The sequence below is a fragment of the Mustelus asterias genome, unplaced genomic scaffold (assembly GCF_964213995.1).
Source record: "Mustelus asterias unplaced genomic scaffold, sMusAst1.hap1.1 HAP1_SCAFFOLD_410, whole genome shotgun sequence".
Classification (NCBI taxonomy): Eukaryota; Metazoa; Chordata; class Chondrichthyes; order Carcharhiniformes; family Triakidae; genus Mustelus; species Mustelus asterias.
Genome location: NW_027590365.1, coordinates 216,303 through 230,699, shown reverse-complemented (window position 1 = coordinate 230,699; position 14,397 = coordinate 216,303). Strand labels below are relative to the sequence as shown.

Sequence of the window (14,397 nt, the reverse complement as noted above, 5' to 3'; positions counted from 1 at the left end):
CCCTCTGAGCTGCAAATTCATCGACGTATTCACACTGGAGAGAAGCCGTACACCTGTTCTGTGTGTGGGAAGGGATTCACTCGGTTATATCATCTGCAGCGACATCGGCTGGTTCACACTGGAGAAAGAGCGTTCATCTGCTTTGAGTGTGGGAACGGATTCGCTCATTTACCTGATCTGCAGAGACACCAGCGCGTTCACACTGGAGAGAGACCATTCATCTGCTTGGTGTGTGGGAAAGGATTTATGCAGTTATCCAATCTGTCGAAACACAAAGTCACTCACAGCAATGAGAAACCCTTTAAATGCTCTGACTGTGGAAGTGGTTTCAAAAGCTCTCGGGATCTGACGATCCACCAGCGGATTCACACTGGGGAGAGACCGTTCAGCTGCTCTCACTGCACAAAGACATTTAGAACATCATCCCACCTGCGGGAGCACCAGCGAATTCACACCAGGGAGAGACCGTTCACCTGCTCTGTGTGTGGGAAGGGATTCACTCATTCATCCAGCCTGCTGAGTCACAATCTCACTCACACCCAGGAGAGACCCTTTAAATGCTCTGACTGTGGCAGCGGTTTCAAAAGTTCTCGGGATCTGGTTATCCACCAGCGCATTCACACTGAGGACAGACCGTTCAGCTGCTCTCACTGCACAAAGAAATTTAGAACGTCATCCAGCCTGCGGGAGCACCAGCGAGTTCACACTGGGGAGAGACCATTCACCTGCTGTTTGTGTGGGAAGGGATTCACTCAGTCATCCAGCCTGCGGAGACACCAGCGAGTTCACGAATGATGACAGGGGTTGGATGCTGCTATTAATCACATCCAGGACTGAACCATGTTCATTCTGACAGTCGGTGAAGTGGGAGGGTCGGAGGGTTTCTTTCTGCTGGACTGGCCGGTCTCACAATTTTGCTTCCAGTGGGCTGATGCTCTTTGAGCCTGGGAGAGCACATTTCCACTGAAATGATCCACAAAAGCTGATGAAGGACATTTATTTATCCTGGATAGTAAATAGTGTTTTTCCTACCACTACTGGTAGATCTGAAATAAATACAGAAAGGACTGGAAAAATGCATTAGGTCTGGCAACATTTATGGAGAGAGAAACAGTGTTAATATTTCACACTACTGGATTGGGAATCAATCTAGTAAATCTCCTCTGAACTGCTTCCATGGTATTTATAAAATGGGACAGCACGGCAGCACAGTGGTTAGCACTGCTGCCTCACAACGCCAGGGACCCAGGTTCAATTCCAGCCTGGGTCACTGTCTGTGTGGAGTTTGCACATTCTCCCCGTGTCTGCGTGGGTTTCCTCCGGGTGCTCCGGTTTCCTCCCACAGTCCAAAGATGTGTGGGTTAGGTTGATTTGGCCGTGTTAAATTGACCCTTAGTGTCAGGCGGACTGGCTGGAGTAAATGCATGTGGTTATGGGAATAGGGCCTGGATGGGATGGTGTTTGGTACAGACTCGATGGACAGAACGGCCTCTGTCTGTACTGTAGGGATTCTACAATCCTTTGTTTAATAGGAGACAAAAACTGCAGCCCCTATTCAAGATGCAGTTCCAGCAACGCCCTGTATAACTGAAGCATAACATCTTTACTTCTCTGTTTAATTTCTCTCGTAATAAAGGATTGCATTCCATATGTAAGAATTTTGATTTGTTTGAACTAAGATTTATGGGGTTCACTTGTTTACAACAACCTCCCTAATCATAACTCACCCAGGTTCCAGTGACTTAACCATGTGGCAAGAAAGAACACTTTAAATGGTGAATTCAGAAAGTTTATTCACGATTAAAAATGTAACAAGTCAGAAAGATAAAAAAGTAAAGGAGAAAGCTTAACTTTAACTTCTCTCCATCCCTCTCAGACCAGGACATGAAGTGGTGGCTCTGAAAACACGGATAACTTGTAAAATCAACAGCTCCCAATACCTCTCTGTAGGACACAGTGGTTCGCACTGCTGCCTCACAGCGCCAGAGACCCGGGTTTGAGTTCCACCTTGGGTCACTGTCTGTGCAGAGTCTGCATATTCTCCCCTGTCTGTGGGGGTTTTTTCCCCAAAGTCCAAAGGACTTGCTGGTTAGGTACATTGAGCATGTTAAATTCTCCCTCAGTTTCCCCGAACAGGCACCAGTGTGGTGTCTAAAGGATTTTCAGCGTAACTTCATTGCAGTGTGAATGTGTGACACTAATAAATAAGCTTAAAAACACCTTGAACTTTTAAAAACTTTTGCCAAATTGGTTTCTTGAATCCCCTTTTTTATACTTTCAACATGTAGAAAGCCCAGCTCAGCCAATTGTTGGGAATTAGCCAATTGGTCTATAACTTGTCAATAATGAAACTGGTTTTTAGCTAATTGCGCACATTGTCTGAATTTTAAGACAATTCTTTCTCTCAAATGATATCTCTTAGCTTGGGGAAGCCTGAGTGTCGACCAATAATTGGTTAACATCAGTCATTCAATGTTGAGACATCTTGAACAGGAGACGATTCATTCCCTCCAGTCAAGGTTAACAATGTTTTAAAGTTTATTAATTAGTGTCACAAGTATGCTGACATTAACACTGCAATGAAGTTACTGGGAAAATCCCCCTAGTCGCAACACTCCGACATCTGTTCGGGTACACTGAGGGAGAATTTAGCATGGCCAATCCACCTAACCCACACGTCCTTTGGACTTCGGGAACAAACTGGATCACCCAGAGGAAACCCACGCAGACACGGGGAGAACGTGCAGACTCTGCACAGTCACCCAAGCCGGGAATCGAACCCAGGTCCCTGGCGCTGTGAGGCAGCAGTGCGAACCTGTGGCACCGCGCCACGCTAACAAGTCTTGTTATCTGTTTTTTTTCTATTCTGTTGGCCTCAGAAGGGAACATCGTATAATCCCCACAGCATTTTAAACATTCTTTATATCTTTATAATTCTAAACGTTATAAACTTTTGTGTTCAAATTTACATTTCCAGCCTAACATCTGTATTAATGAATCATTTATTCTTTAATTGTCTCTCAATTCAGGCTGTCCATTTAACTAATCTCCTGCTTTACAATTGTGGGAACGTCAGTCCACAAATAAGGTAGTCAAATGCATTGTTAAAAGCAGAATGTTCTTTATATAAATAACAACGTTTAAAACTCATTGGCAAACAAAAGGAAACAGGAGCATTGGAACCAGCCTGGACTTGCAGACTGAAACCCCGCCCAAAGCCCGCACGTGCTCAGAAGGGAGAGAGGCTGAGAAGAACACTCTGTAACACTTCTCCTCCCCTTAAATTTCAATCCCCCATTAGGACAGAAATACAACAAAGTAATGTCTTTAATGATACGGAAGTCTGTCAGGAGCTTTGTGGTTGCATTGCGACCATTCCAGATCCACCATTACAAGACTGGTAAATCTTGTAATGGTGGATCTGGAATGGGAGGTGAAGAGGCAGTTTGAGAATCTGTACATGAACATTCCTCTTCCACTCCCACAGCAGAGTCAACTGGCAAAGCTGGAAACACAGGAACCATTTCCTGGTGAACATCCACAGCAGCATGATCCTCTGCCATGTTCTCAGTAACAGGTTGTTGACTCTGAAACTGTTCCTGACTCAGGGTCACACCGCAAGTGAATATGGTCTTAGTGGCTATGCTTAAAATTTCCACATTTAACTGGTTCCCATAAATCCTCAATTATAAAGCAAAATAGACATACGTTTCTGGGCGATTTAAAAACAAATGAACTGTCTGCTGAAAGGGTTAACTTTTCTACAGAACCTAAAGGGGTGGGGAGTGAGCAGCAAAAGCTTGGCACACAATTACATCACTTTACATAATTTAAAAAATCTCTAACAACAAAACAATCTTAATTTTAAACTTCATCTATTATTCTTTTTGTTTTCTTCCTCAACCGAATAATTTTAATTTGATCAGTTTTTGTTAGGGATGGGTAACTTCTGTTCTTTATAAACTGATTCACTCATTTTGTTAGTTCTACATGAGAATCAGAACCCAGACTTTATCATCCTTATCCTTTTTTCCCTTTGCCACCACTCCCTCTATTTGGCGGGAGAGTCGTGGGGATTCCAATCAGAACTAATCATTTTATCATAAAAGTAAAATACTGCGGAATCTGGAATCTGAAACAAAAACAGAAAATGCTGGAAAATCTCAGCAGGTCTGACAGTATCTGTGGAGAGAGAATAGAGCCAATGTTTCAAGTCTGGATGACCTTTCATAAGAGCTCTTCTGAAGTGTAATCCAGACTCAAAACGTTGGCTCTATTCTCTTAACATTGTATCAATAAGTTTCTTGTTCTTAGTTTCCAAATGGCAGGTAAGAGACCTGTCCGGTACCCACTCGAGCTCTGGTTTTTCACTGGCCATGCTTGGGTAAGATTATAACCATTAGAATCTACTCTCAGAGGTCTGCTTTTCAGTCCAGTGCTACTTGGAGTATCTGTCACTTCAACTATCAGGTCACAAATATATGATAAAATAATTTAAATAATGCCTGAGAACGCTTTGAACCAACTACCTATCATCGTTTGTTGATTGGTCAGACCCCCTTTTTACAGATTCAAGTATCTCAGCCACTGAACACCAGCCAGTCCTGGAATAAGTTTAATTCTAACTCATTCTGAGTAAATATTCTCACCAGGTCCTCTGTCGGGGCCCTGCTGAGCAGCTTTAATGGTCCGTGATTGCAGAAACTGAGCAGTCACAGGAATGTGGTCAAGATAGTCCAGTCCCACAATGCCTCACATTCAATCTGCTGTCCTTCAATTATAACAGAATATGTGGCTGTCTGTAGCTGCCTCGGCCATGGTCAACCCCACACTGCCTTCTTGAACTGCTACAATGCCTGAGGTGTAGGTACACCCACAGTGCTGTTAGGGAGGGATTTCCAGCTACACATTCCAGACATTCACTGGACTGTAGGTGGATACCAGATTGATATATTCCATTCAACCACACCCAAGGTGAGTTATTGCAATTTCTTTATTGGCCAGGACAATATATTCACAATATCTTTAAAACAGAAATTAAACATTCCCATTTAATTTCAGGTAGTAACATATTATGTTAGTTTGTTCTTTATTGTCAATGTCAGGCTGGGGTTGTTCTCCTTGGAGCAAAGGAGGTTGAAGGGAGATTTGATAGAGGTGGACAAGATTCTGACAGGTTTAGATAAGGTGGACAAAGAAAAGCTGTTCTCATTAACTGATGGGACAAGGACAAGGGGGACACAGATTTAAGGTTTTGGAACAGAGATGCGAGGGGGGGGGGGGATGTGAAGAAGAATATTCTGATGCAGCGAATGGTAATGACCTGGAACTCGCTGCCTCCGAGGGTGGAGGAAGTGGAGACAATAAACAATTACAAAGGAAATTGGATGAGCATTTGGGAAGTTTCAAACAGAAATACTGACTCTTAACTTCCTAACACCCTGTCACTCTGTGATCCTTGTGAAATTTGAAACCAGGTATTCGCAACAAGACTCAAAGAGCATCAGCCCACTGGAAGCAAAGTGGTGAGACCGGCCAGTCCAGCAGAAAGAAACCCTCCGACCCTCCCCATTGACCAACTGTGAGAATGAACAAAATGCAGTCCTGGATGTAATTGAGAGCAGAAACAATAACAGCAGAATCCAACCCCTGGAGTCACTCGTGAACTTGTTGGTGTCGCAGCAGCTGGGATGAAACTCTGAATCCCTTCCCACACAGAGCAGGTGAACGGCCTCTCCCCAGTGTGAACTCGCTGGTGTGTCCGCAGGCTGGATGAGTTAGTGAATCCCTTCTCACACTTCGGGCAGGTGAACGGCCTCTCTCCGGTGTGAACTTGCTGGTGTGTCTGCAAACTGGATGAGGCAGTAAATCCCTTCCCACACTGAGAGCAGGTGAATGGTCTCTCTCCAGTGTGAATGCGCTGTCTGCAGGCTGGAAGAGTTGGAGAATCCTTTCTCACACTGAGGGCAGGTGAAAGGCCTCTCCCCAGTGTGAACTCGCTGGTGTTTCTGCAGGGTGGATAACTGACGGAATCCCTTCCCACACACAGGGCAGGTGAATGGTCTCTCCCCATTATGAACTCGCTGGTGTCTCTGCTGGTTGGATAACTGACTGAATCTCTTCCCACACACGCAGCAGGTGAATGGCTTCTTCCCAGTGTGAACTCGCTGGTGTGCCTGCAGGCTGGATGACTGAGTGAATCCCTTCCCACACACAGAGCAGGTGAATGGCCTCTCCCCAGTGTGAACTAGTTGGTGTGTCCGCAGTTCGGATGACTGAGTGAATCCCTTCCCACACACACAGCAGCTGAAGGACCTCTCGCCAGTGTGACTGCGTCGATGGATTTCCAGCCGAGATGGGCACATGTATCCCTTCCCACAGTCCCCACATTTCCACGGTTTCCCCATGGTTCGGGTGTCCTTGTGACTCTCCAGGTTAAACAATCAGTTAAATCTCACACAGAACAGGGTACAGTCTCTCCCCGCTGTGAATGCTGCGATGTATTTTCAGGCTGTGTAACTGGTTAAAGCTCTTTCCACACTCAGTGCACTGGAGCACTCTGACTCAGGTGTGTGTGTGTCTTGGTGCTTTTCCAGTCACACAGATACTTAAAATCTTCAGAAGCTGACAGAACAGAGAAACCTTTCCCCTTCTAGATTGAAAGGTCAGTGATATTCAGGTCCCGATGAATTGAGTGATTCTGTCAGATGTTGATGTGATGTTTGGTTTGAGATTTCTGTCTGTAAATTCTCACCTTCTGATATCCTGTAAAAGGAATTTACAAAAGTCATCAGTGTCAGTACAGGATAGAAATTCAGAACAGACAATTCTAGTTTCTATGAAACATTCCTTTCTCTCTCATTCCCCAAAAGCTGTCAATCTCCATCCCACACACTCTCCCTCCATTCTCACTCTGCTGTATCTAATATTCACCCTCCCAATTCTCCTGAAGGTGCTGATTGAGGCTGATTGACAGATCCATGCTCACTGCTTCCTGTCCTGGACACAGAGAGCTGGAAATCTCCATGCAGGCTGCCAGACACAGATATGTCTATATGACTGGACGAAAAATGTATGGATTATATAGACTGGACTCACTTCCTTTCCCTTCAGTGACTAAGGGCGGACAAGTCACCAGGACCCAATGAACTGCACGCTAGCTTTTTAATGGAGGTTGCTGAAGAGATAGTGGAGAATTTTGTTTAAATTTTTCGTAACTTGCTAGATTCCGGGAGAGTATCAGAAGATTGGCAATCAGCCAATGTGATTCCCTTGGTCAAAAAGGGAGAAAGGCAGAAGGCAGAGAACTATAGGTCAGTTAATTTAATATCTATTATTGGCAAGACGCTGGAGTCAATAATCAAAGAGCAAATAGCTAATCATTTAGGATAGTTTATTTAGATATGGCGCCATGGCAGCACAGTGGTTAGCACTGCTGCCTCACAGTGCCAGGGACCCAGGTTCAATCCCGGTGACAGTCTGTGTGGAGTATGCGCATTCTCTCCATGTCTGTGTGGATTTCTGAGTTCTCCAGGTTCTTCCCACAGTCCAAAGATGTGCGGGTTAAATTGATTGGCCATGCTAAATTGCCCCTTTGTGTCCCAATAGATGTAGATTAGGTGGATTAGTGGGGTAAAAATGTAGGGCTACAGGGATAGGGCCTGGGAAAGATGAGTCGGGCATTGGGGAAGATGCAATAAAGTCACCCCTCTCTTCAAAACCTGGCAAATGGAGTTTAAAGTGGGGAAGTGTGAGGTCATGTATTTCAGTTGGAGGAATCAACAGGGAGATTATCTAAATGGAGAGAGGCTGCCGGTGAGTGAAGTACAGAGGGATCTTGGTGTTCTTGTGCATGAATCACAAAAAGCTAGCAGGCAGGTTCACACAATAGGTAAAAAGGAAAATGGCATTTTGGCTTTTAGTGCAAAGGGGTTGGAGTTTAAAAACAGGGAGGTTTTGTTGCATCTGTACAGTGTGTTGGTGATGCCTCACCCGGGATAATGCATACAGTTTTGATCCCCTTATCTAAACAAGGATATAGTAATATTGGACATAGTCCAAAGGAAATTCACCAGGCTAATTCCTGGGATAGGAGGGTTGTCTTATCACGAGGGAGTAAATTGTCAAGGTCTGTGTTCCTTGAAATTTTGAAGACAAAGGAGTTATTGAAACATTTCAGATCCTGAGGGGGCTTGACAGGGTAGATGGTGAGATATTTTCAAACAAAATAAAGGGTCAGTCATTTAAAACTGAGGTGTGCAGGAATTTCTTCTCACAGAGGATGATGAAGCTCTGGAATTCCCCGCCCCAAAGGGTGGTGGAGGCTGGATCGTTAGAAGTATTTAAAGTGGAGGTGGATACATATTTGATAGATCGGGGAATAGAGGGCTATGGGGAAATGGCACAGTATCATAGAAATCATAGAAACCCTACAGTGCAGAAGGAGGCCATTCGGCCCATCGAGTCTGCACCGACCACAATCCCACCCAGGCCCTACCCCCACATATTTACCCACTAATCCCTCTAACCTACGCATCTCAGGACTCTAAGGGGCAATTTTTAACCTGGCCAATCAACCTAACTCGCACATCTTTGGACTGTGGGAGGAAACCGGAGCACCCGGAGGAAACCCACGCAGACACGAGGAGAATGTGCAAACTCCACACAGACAGTGACCCGAGCCGGGAATCGAACCCGGGACCCTGGAGCTGTGAAGCAGCAGTGCTAACCACTGTGCTACCGTGCTGGAGTTGAAACCAGCATCAGTCAGCTATGATCTGATTGAATGGCGGGACAGGCTTCAAGGGCCTGGTGGCCGCTCCTGCTTCTATTTCTCGTGATCAGTTGCTGCAAGTCAACAATTTCCCCCAGAATGAGAAAATAAATGGAAAGGGGGAAAAAAGAAAGTGTTTTACTCACAGATGTTGAAGACAGAAGGAAGTTTGAGCCTGTCTGAAGCTCAATCTTCATTCAGAAAGAGAGCAGCAGCAGCTTCGCTGGGCAGGAATGAGCAGCTGAACAAGCTCATTGTGCAACTTCCGCATTCAGACAATAGGGGAGCTCTGATTGGCTGGAGGACCCGAGTACTGCCGGTCCTCCAGAGTTCCCATTGGTCAATCCCACGCAGACAGACAATGAGGGGCGGAGCCCCACGTGGGGGTGGGCGGGACTTTGCCCTCCAGCCGCGCTTGAGCTGTTGTCCAATGGGAAAGGCTGGAAGACCCGGACAGACAATGGTCAGTGCGCCAGCTGTGGCCCGGGCCCCGCCCCACACCCGCACATGCGCATTCCCCCAAAACCCGCACATGCGCACTTCTGATTCACTTCCGCTCACCAGCTCTGGCCAATGGGAAGACTTGGAGGACCGGAAAGACCGTGGTCCTCCAGCCAATCAGAGCGCGGGCTTTGTGTGAATGAAGATTGAGCTTCTGACAGACTCAAACTTCCTCCAGTCTCAACCTAAAAGAGGCCAACATCTGTGAGTAAAACACCTTCTTTTCTCATTCTGGGGGTAATTGGAGAATTGCAACAACTGAAGGAAAAGGAAGTGAATCCAGGGAGAGTGCAGACTCAGGAAAGGTTGGCCCAGGTCTCTCTCTCTCTCTTAAAGAAATTTAAGAGAAACATAGAAGATAGGAGCAGGATAAGCCATTTGGCCCTTCGAGCCTGCTCTGCCATTCATTAAGATCATGGATGATCAAGCAACTCAATAGTCTAATCCTGCTTTCTCCCCATAACCTTTGATCCCATTTGCTCCAAGTGCTATATCGAGCCGCTTTTGAATACATTCAATGTTTTGGCATCAATTACTTCCTGTGGTCATGAATTCCACAGGCTCACCACTCTTTGGGTGAAGAAATGTCTCCTTACCTCCGTCCTAAATGGTCTACCCTGAATCCTCAGACTGTGACCCTTGGTTCTGGACTCCCCCACCATCAGAAACATCCTCCCTGCAGCTATCCTGTCTCGACCTGTTAGAATTTTATAAGTCTCTATGAGATCCTCCCTCATTCATCTGAACTCCAACGAAAACCATCCTAACCTCGTCAGTCTCTCCTCATACATCAGTCCCGCCATTCCCTGAATCAGCCTGGTAAATATCCTTTGCTCTCTCAGCTTGACACATTTATTTGTCTGTCAAAAAGGATGGTCTTTTTCCTCATGTTCACATTAAAGGGCAGCTTTCCCCAGGAGATGGCTGACATTTAAGGGGACAGTACGTTAATATAGGACAGAGATATGTCTAGTGTTATTATATGTTAGCCAGATTAGATATATTATTTATGTTTCTGTAATAAAATACTTTTATTATTATTTCTTGCATTGTAATATAATGCTGTAGCGATGTTATACATTTCCAGTCATAAAGTCATTACAGCACAGAAGGAATCCATTCGGTAACTCGAGTCCATGCTGACTCTCTGTATAACATTCTAGTCCCATTCCCACTCTATATCCCCATTCTCCTGAAAGTTTATTTCCTTCAAGTGCCCATCCACTTTCATTTTTAAATAGAATCCATAGATATGGATGGAGATTTACAACTTTTTGGGAATGAAATAGGAAAGAATGTTCCATAGAAACTAGAATTGTCTGCTCTGAATTTCTATCCTATACTGACTGTGATGACTTTTGTAAACTCATTTCACAGGATTTTGAATGAAGAATCACAGGCAAAAATCTCAACGGTCACATCTAGACAGAGTCATATTCCTTGGGATCTGAATATCTTGTAATATGGAACTGTAGCTACGTTATATCTTTCCAGACGTCTCTTCCCTCAGAGGGTTGTTAGTCTTTTGGATTTCTCTTCCACAGGGACCAGTGGAGGCTGAGGATCATTGAATATATTCCAGTTAGACAGATCTTTGACTGACAATGGTGTCAAGGGTTATAGGGAACAGACAAGAAGATGGAGCAAAAGCTAAGATGTGGGGGGATTTCTTCACTCAAGGATGTGGTAAAGCTTTGGAATTCTCAACCCCTGAGGACAGTGAAGCCTCAGTCATCAACTATTTTCAAGAGAGAGATTGATTGGTTTCTAGATATTGAAGATATCAAGGGATATGGGTTTAGTGTGGGGAGAATGATGCTGAGGTAGATGAACAAATTATCTCATTGAATAGTTTAAAAGTCTCGATGGGCCAAATGGCCGACTGCAGCTCCTATTTGTTATGGTCTCTGTGTCCAGGACAGGAAGCAGTGAGCATGGATCTGTCAATCAGCCTCAATCAGCACCTTCAGGAGAATTGGGAGGGTGAATATTAGATACAGCAGAGTGAGAATGGAGGGAGAGTGTGTGGAACGGAGATTTACAGCTTTTTGGGACTGAAATAGGAAAGAATGTTCCATAGAAACTAGAATTGTCTGTTCTGAATTTCTATCCTGTACTGACACTGATGACTTTTGGAAACTCATTTTACAGGATATTGAAAGAGGAATCACAGGCCGAAATCTCAAACGTCACGTCAGATCTGACAGAGTCATATTCCTTGGGAGCTGAATATCATCGGCCTTTGAATCCAGAAGGAGAAATAATTGTCCAGTCTGTTGATTTGAAAAGATTTCAAAGGTCAATGTGACTGGAAAAGCACCAACACACTGCCACACTCGAGTGAGAGTGTTCCAGTGCACGGACTAAAGAGCTTTAACCAGTTACACAGCCTGAATAAATATCACACCATTCACAGCAGGGAGAGACTGTACCCGTGTTCTGTGTGTGGACGAGGCTTCAACTGATTGTCCACCCAAGAGAGAGGCAAGGACACCTGCACCATGGAGAAACCATGGAAATGTGGGGACTGTGGGAAGGGATACAGATACCCATCAGAGCTGGAAGTTCATCGGCGCAACCACACTGGGGAGAGACCATTCATGTGCTCTCAGTGTGGGGAGGGATTCACTCAGTCATCCAGCCTGCAGTCACACCAGCGAGTCCACACTGAGGAGAGACTGTTCACGTGTTCTCAGTGTGGGAAGGGATTCACTCGGTCATCCGACCGGTGGGCACACGAGCGCGTTCATACTGGGGAGAGGCCATTCAGCTGCTCTCAGTGTGGGAAGGGATTCTGTGATTCATCCAGCCTGCTGAGACACCAGCGAGTTCACACTGGGGAGAGGCCGTTCACCTGCTCTCAGCGTGGGAAGGGATTCTGTGATTCATCCAACCTGCTGAGACACCAGCGAGTTCACACTGGGGAGAGGCCGTTCACCTGCTCTCAGTGTGAGAAGGGATTCACTCGATTATCCAACCTGCAGAGACACCAGCGAGTTCACACTGGGGAGAGACCGTTCACCTGCTCTGTGTGAGAAGAGATTCAGTCTTTCATCCCAGCTGCTGAGACACCAGCGAGTTCACACTGGGGAGAGGCCATTCACCTGCTCTCAGTGTGGGAAGGGATTCACTTGGTCAAAACAGCTGCAGAGACACCAGCGAGTTCACACTGGGGAGAGGCCATTCACCTGCTCTCAGTGTGGGAAGGAATTCACTCGGTCATCCCAGCTGCAGAGACACCATGAAGTTCACACTGGGGAGAGGCCATTCACCTGCTCTCAGTGTGGGGAGGGATTCACTCAGTCATCCCGCCTGCTGAGACACCAGCAAGTTCACACTGGGGAGAGGCCGTTCACCTGCTCTCAGTGTGAGAAGGGATTCACTCGATTATCCAGCCTGCGGATACACCAGCGAGTTCACACTGGGGAGAGGCCGTTCACCTGCTCTCAGTGTGGGAAGGGATTCAGTCTTTCATCCCAGCTGCTGAGACACCAGCGAGTTCACGAGTGATTCCAGGGGTTGGATTCTGCTGTTATTGTTTCTGCTCTCAATTCCATCCAGGACTGCATTTTGTTCATTCTCACAGTTGGTCAATGGGGAGGATGCTCTGATTGTGGGAAGGGATTCACTGATTCATCCGACCTGCTGAAACACCAGAGAATTCACACTGGGGAGAGGCCATTTATCTGCTCCGAGTGTGGGAAGGGATTTACTCAGTCATTCAACCTGCTAAAACACCAGCCAAGTCACACTGGAGAGAGGCCATTCACTTGCTCCAGTTGTGGGAAGGGATTTATTGATTCATCCAGCCTGCGGAGGCACCAGCGAGTTCACACCGGGGAGAGACCATTCACCTCCTCTGATTGTGGCAAGGGTTTCAGTCAATCATCCAACCTGGTAAAGCACCAGCGAATTCACACTGGGGACAGGCCATTCACCTGCTCCGTGTGTGGGAAGGGATTCACTCAGTCACCTCACCTGCTGAAACACCATCATGTTCACGAGTGACTGCAAGGACTGAATTTTGCTGTTAATCTCATCGAGGTCCCAACCATTTTCATTGGTGTCTGTTTCTGCTGATGTTAATAAACCCTGGCCCAGTTGTAAGATTTGTATTGTGGATTGTCTTGTCTGAGTCCTGAACTCGTAAATAAAAACAAGAAGTGCTGTAAAAACTCAGCAGGTCTGACAGCATCTCTGGAGAGAGAAACAGAGCTAATGTTTTGACACTGAAGAAGAGTCACATTCAACTGGAAACATTAACTGTTCCTGTCTTTACAGATTCTGTCAGACGTACTGAGATTTTGCAGCAACTTCTGCTTTTAGAATGATGGTGAATGCTGGATACGTGAATCAGAGATTGGTGTAAAACTGGGATCTGCTCCTAAATGAAAGTGAAACAGCAGGTTAAAGTTTCCAGCCTGAAAATTACTCTGGTTATTATTCTATATCTACCATTTTAAGGCTGGTTTTAACTCATTTAAAATAAACCTATTTAAAATATATTTGTTAAAGTCAGTATTAAAATACGAGTTGGATGAGTTCACAGGAGCCTGTTAATCGCTGGGACAATTATTCAACAAACATTGGATCTCCAGATAGAGAAGAAGCTGCAGTTTGTTTGCAGGAATTCCCTGTTTTATTGATGTGTGTGTGTTAGACATCCGGACAACTAAAAATACACAAACCTGGACATCAATGGTGATCTGATTGACAGTTACTCTGGGAATCACTCCCACTGTGAAACTTCTGCACTGACACTGCTGAATGTTGTCGGCTCAGGGAGTGGGGCCTCCAGGAGTGGACTGTAAAAAAGCTGGGTTTCAGTCTCCTGACTAATATATGGTGAGGAACCAGAAAAATCCTTACTGAGGAACTGTCTGGGGTTTTACCAGTGTAGGTTCAGGGGCGAATGATTCCTGACTCCCTGAAATGTCTGATATTGAACCCAGTTTGGAACAAGATTCATTCAGTTTCCAGGAGAATAGAGACAAATATCACCCACAACTGAGAGAGAGAAAAACAGCCACCTTGATCAATGACTTGGATGAAGCCAGAATTGATGATACAAACATAGGTAGAAAAGCAAGTTGTGAGGTTATTACAAAAAATCTGTAAGGGAC

General features: G+C 45.5%; 3 protein-coding genes across 3 annotated transcripts in view; 2 read left to right on the top strand and 1 right to left on the bottom strand.

The window, feature by feature from the left end:
* Positions 1-6,407, bottom strand: part of LOC144486603 (uncharacterized) — a 64,734-nt gene extending 58,327 nt beyond the window's left edge. Inside the window, 2 exon segments of the mRNA XM_078204651.1 lie at positions 5,717-5,900; positions 5,980-6,407. Of these exon segments, the coding sequence (XP_078060777.1) occupies positions 5,717-5,900; positions 5,980-6,407 (612 nt within the window).
* A 2,993-nt stretch (positions 6,408-9,400) lies between these two features.
* LOC144486600 (uncharacterized) lies at positions 9,401-13,605 on the top strand. Its single transcript, XM_078204648.1, has 3 exons — positions 9,401-9,478; positions 11,426-12,139; positions 12,223-13,605. The coding sequence occupies exons 2-3, from the start codon at positions 11,776-11,778 to the stop codon at positions 12,225-12,227; spliced, it is 369 nt and encodes a 122-aa protein (XP_078060774.1). The 5' UTR covers positions 9,401-9,478; positions 11,426-11,775; the 3' UTR covers positions 12,228-13,605.
* LOC144486602 (uncharacterized) overlaps positions 12,467-14,397 on the top strand; it is a gene marked incomplete at its 5' end in the record, with an annotated part of 70,233 nt that continues 68,302 nt past the window's right edge. Inside the window, 2 exon segments of the mRNA XM_078204650.1 lie at positions 12,467-12,715; positions 12,794-13,246. Coding sequence (XP_078060776.1) covers positions 12,467-12,715; positions 12,794-13,246 — 702 coding nt within the window.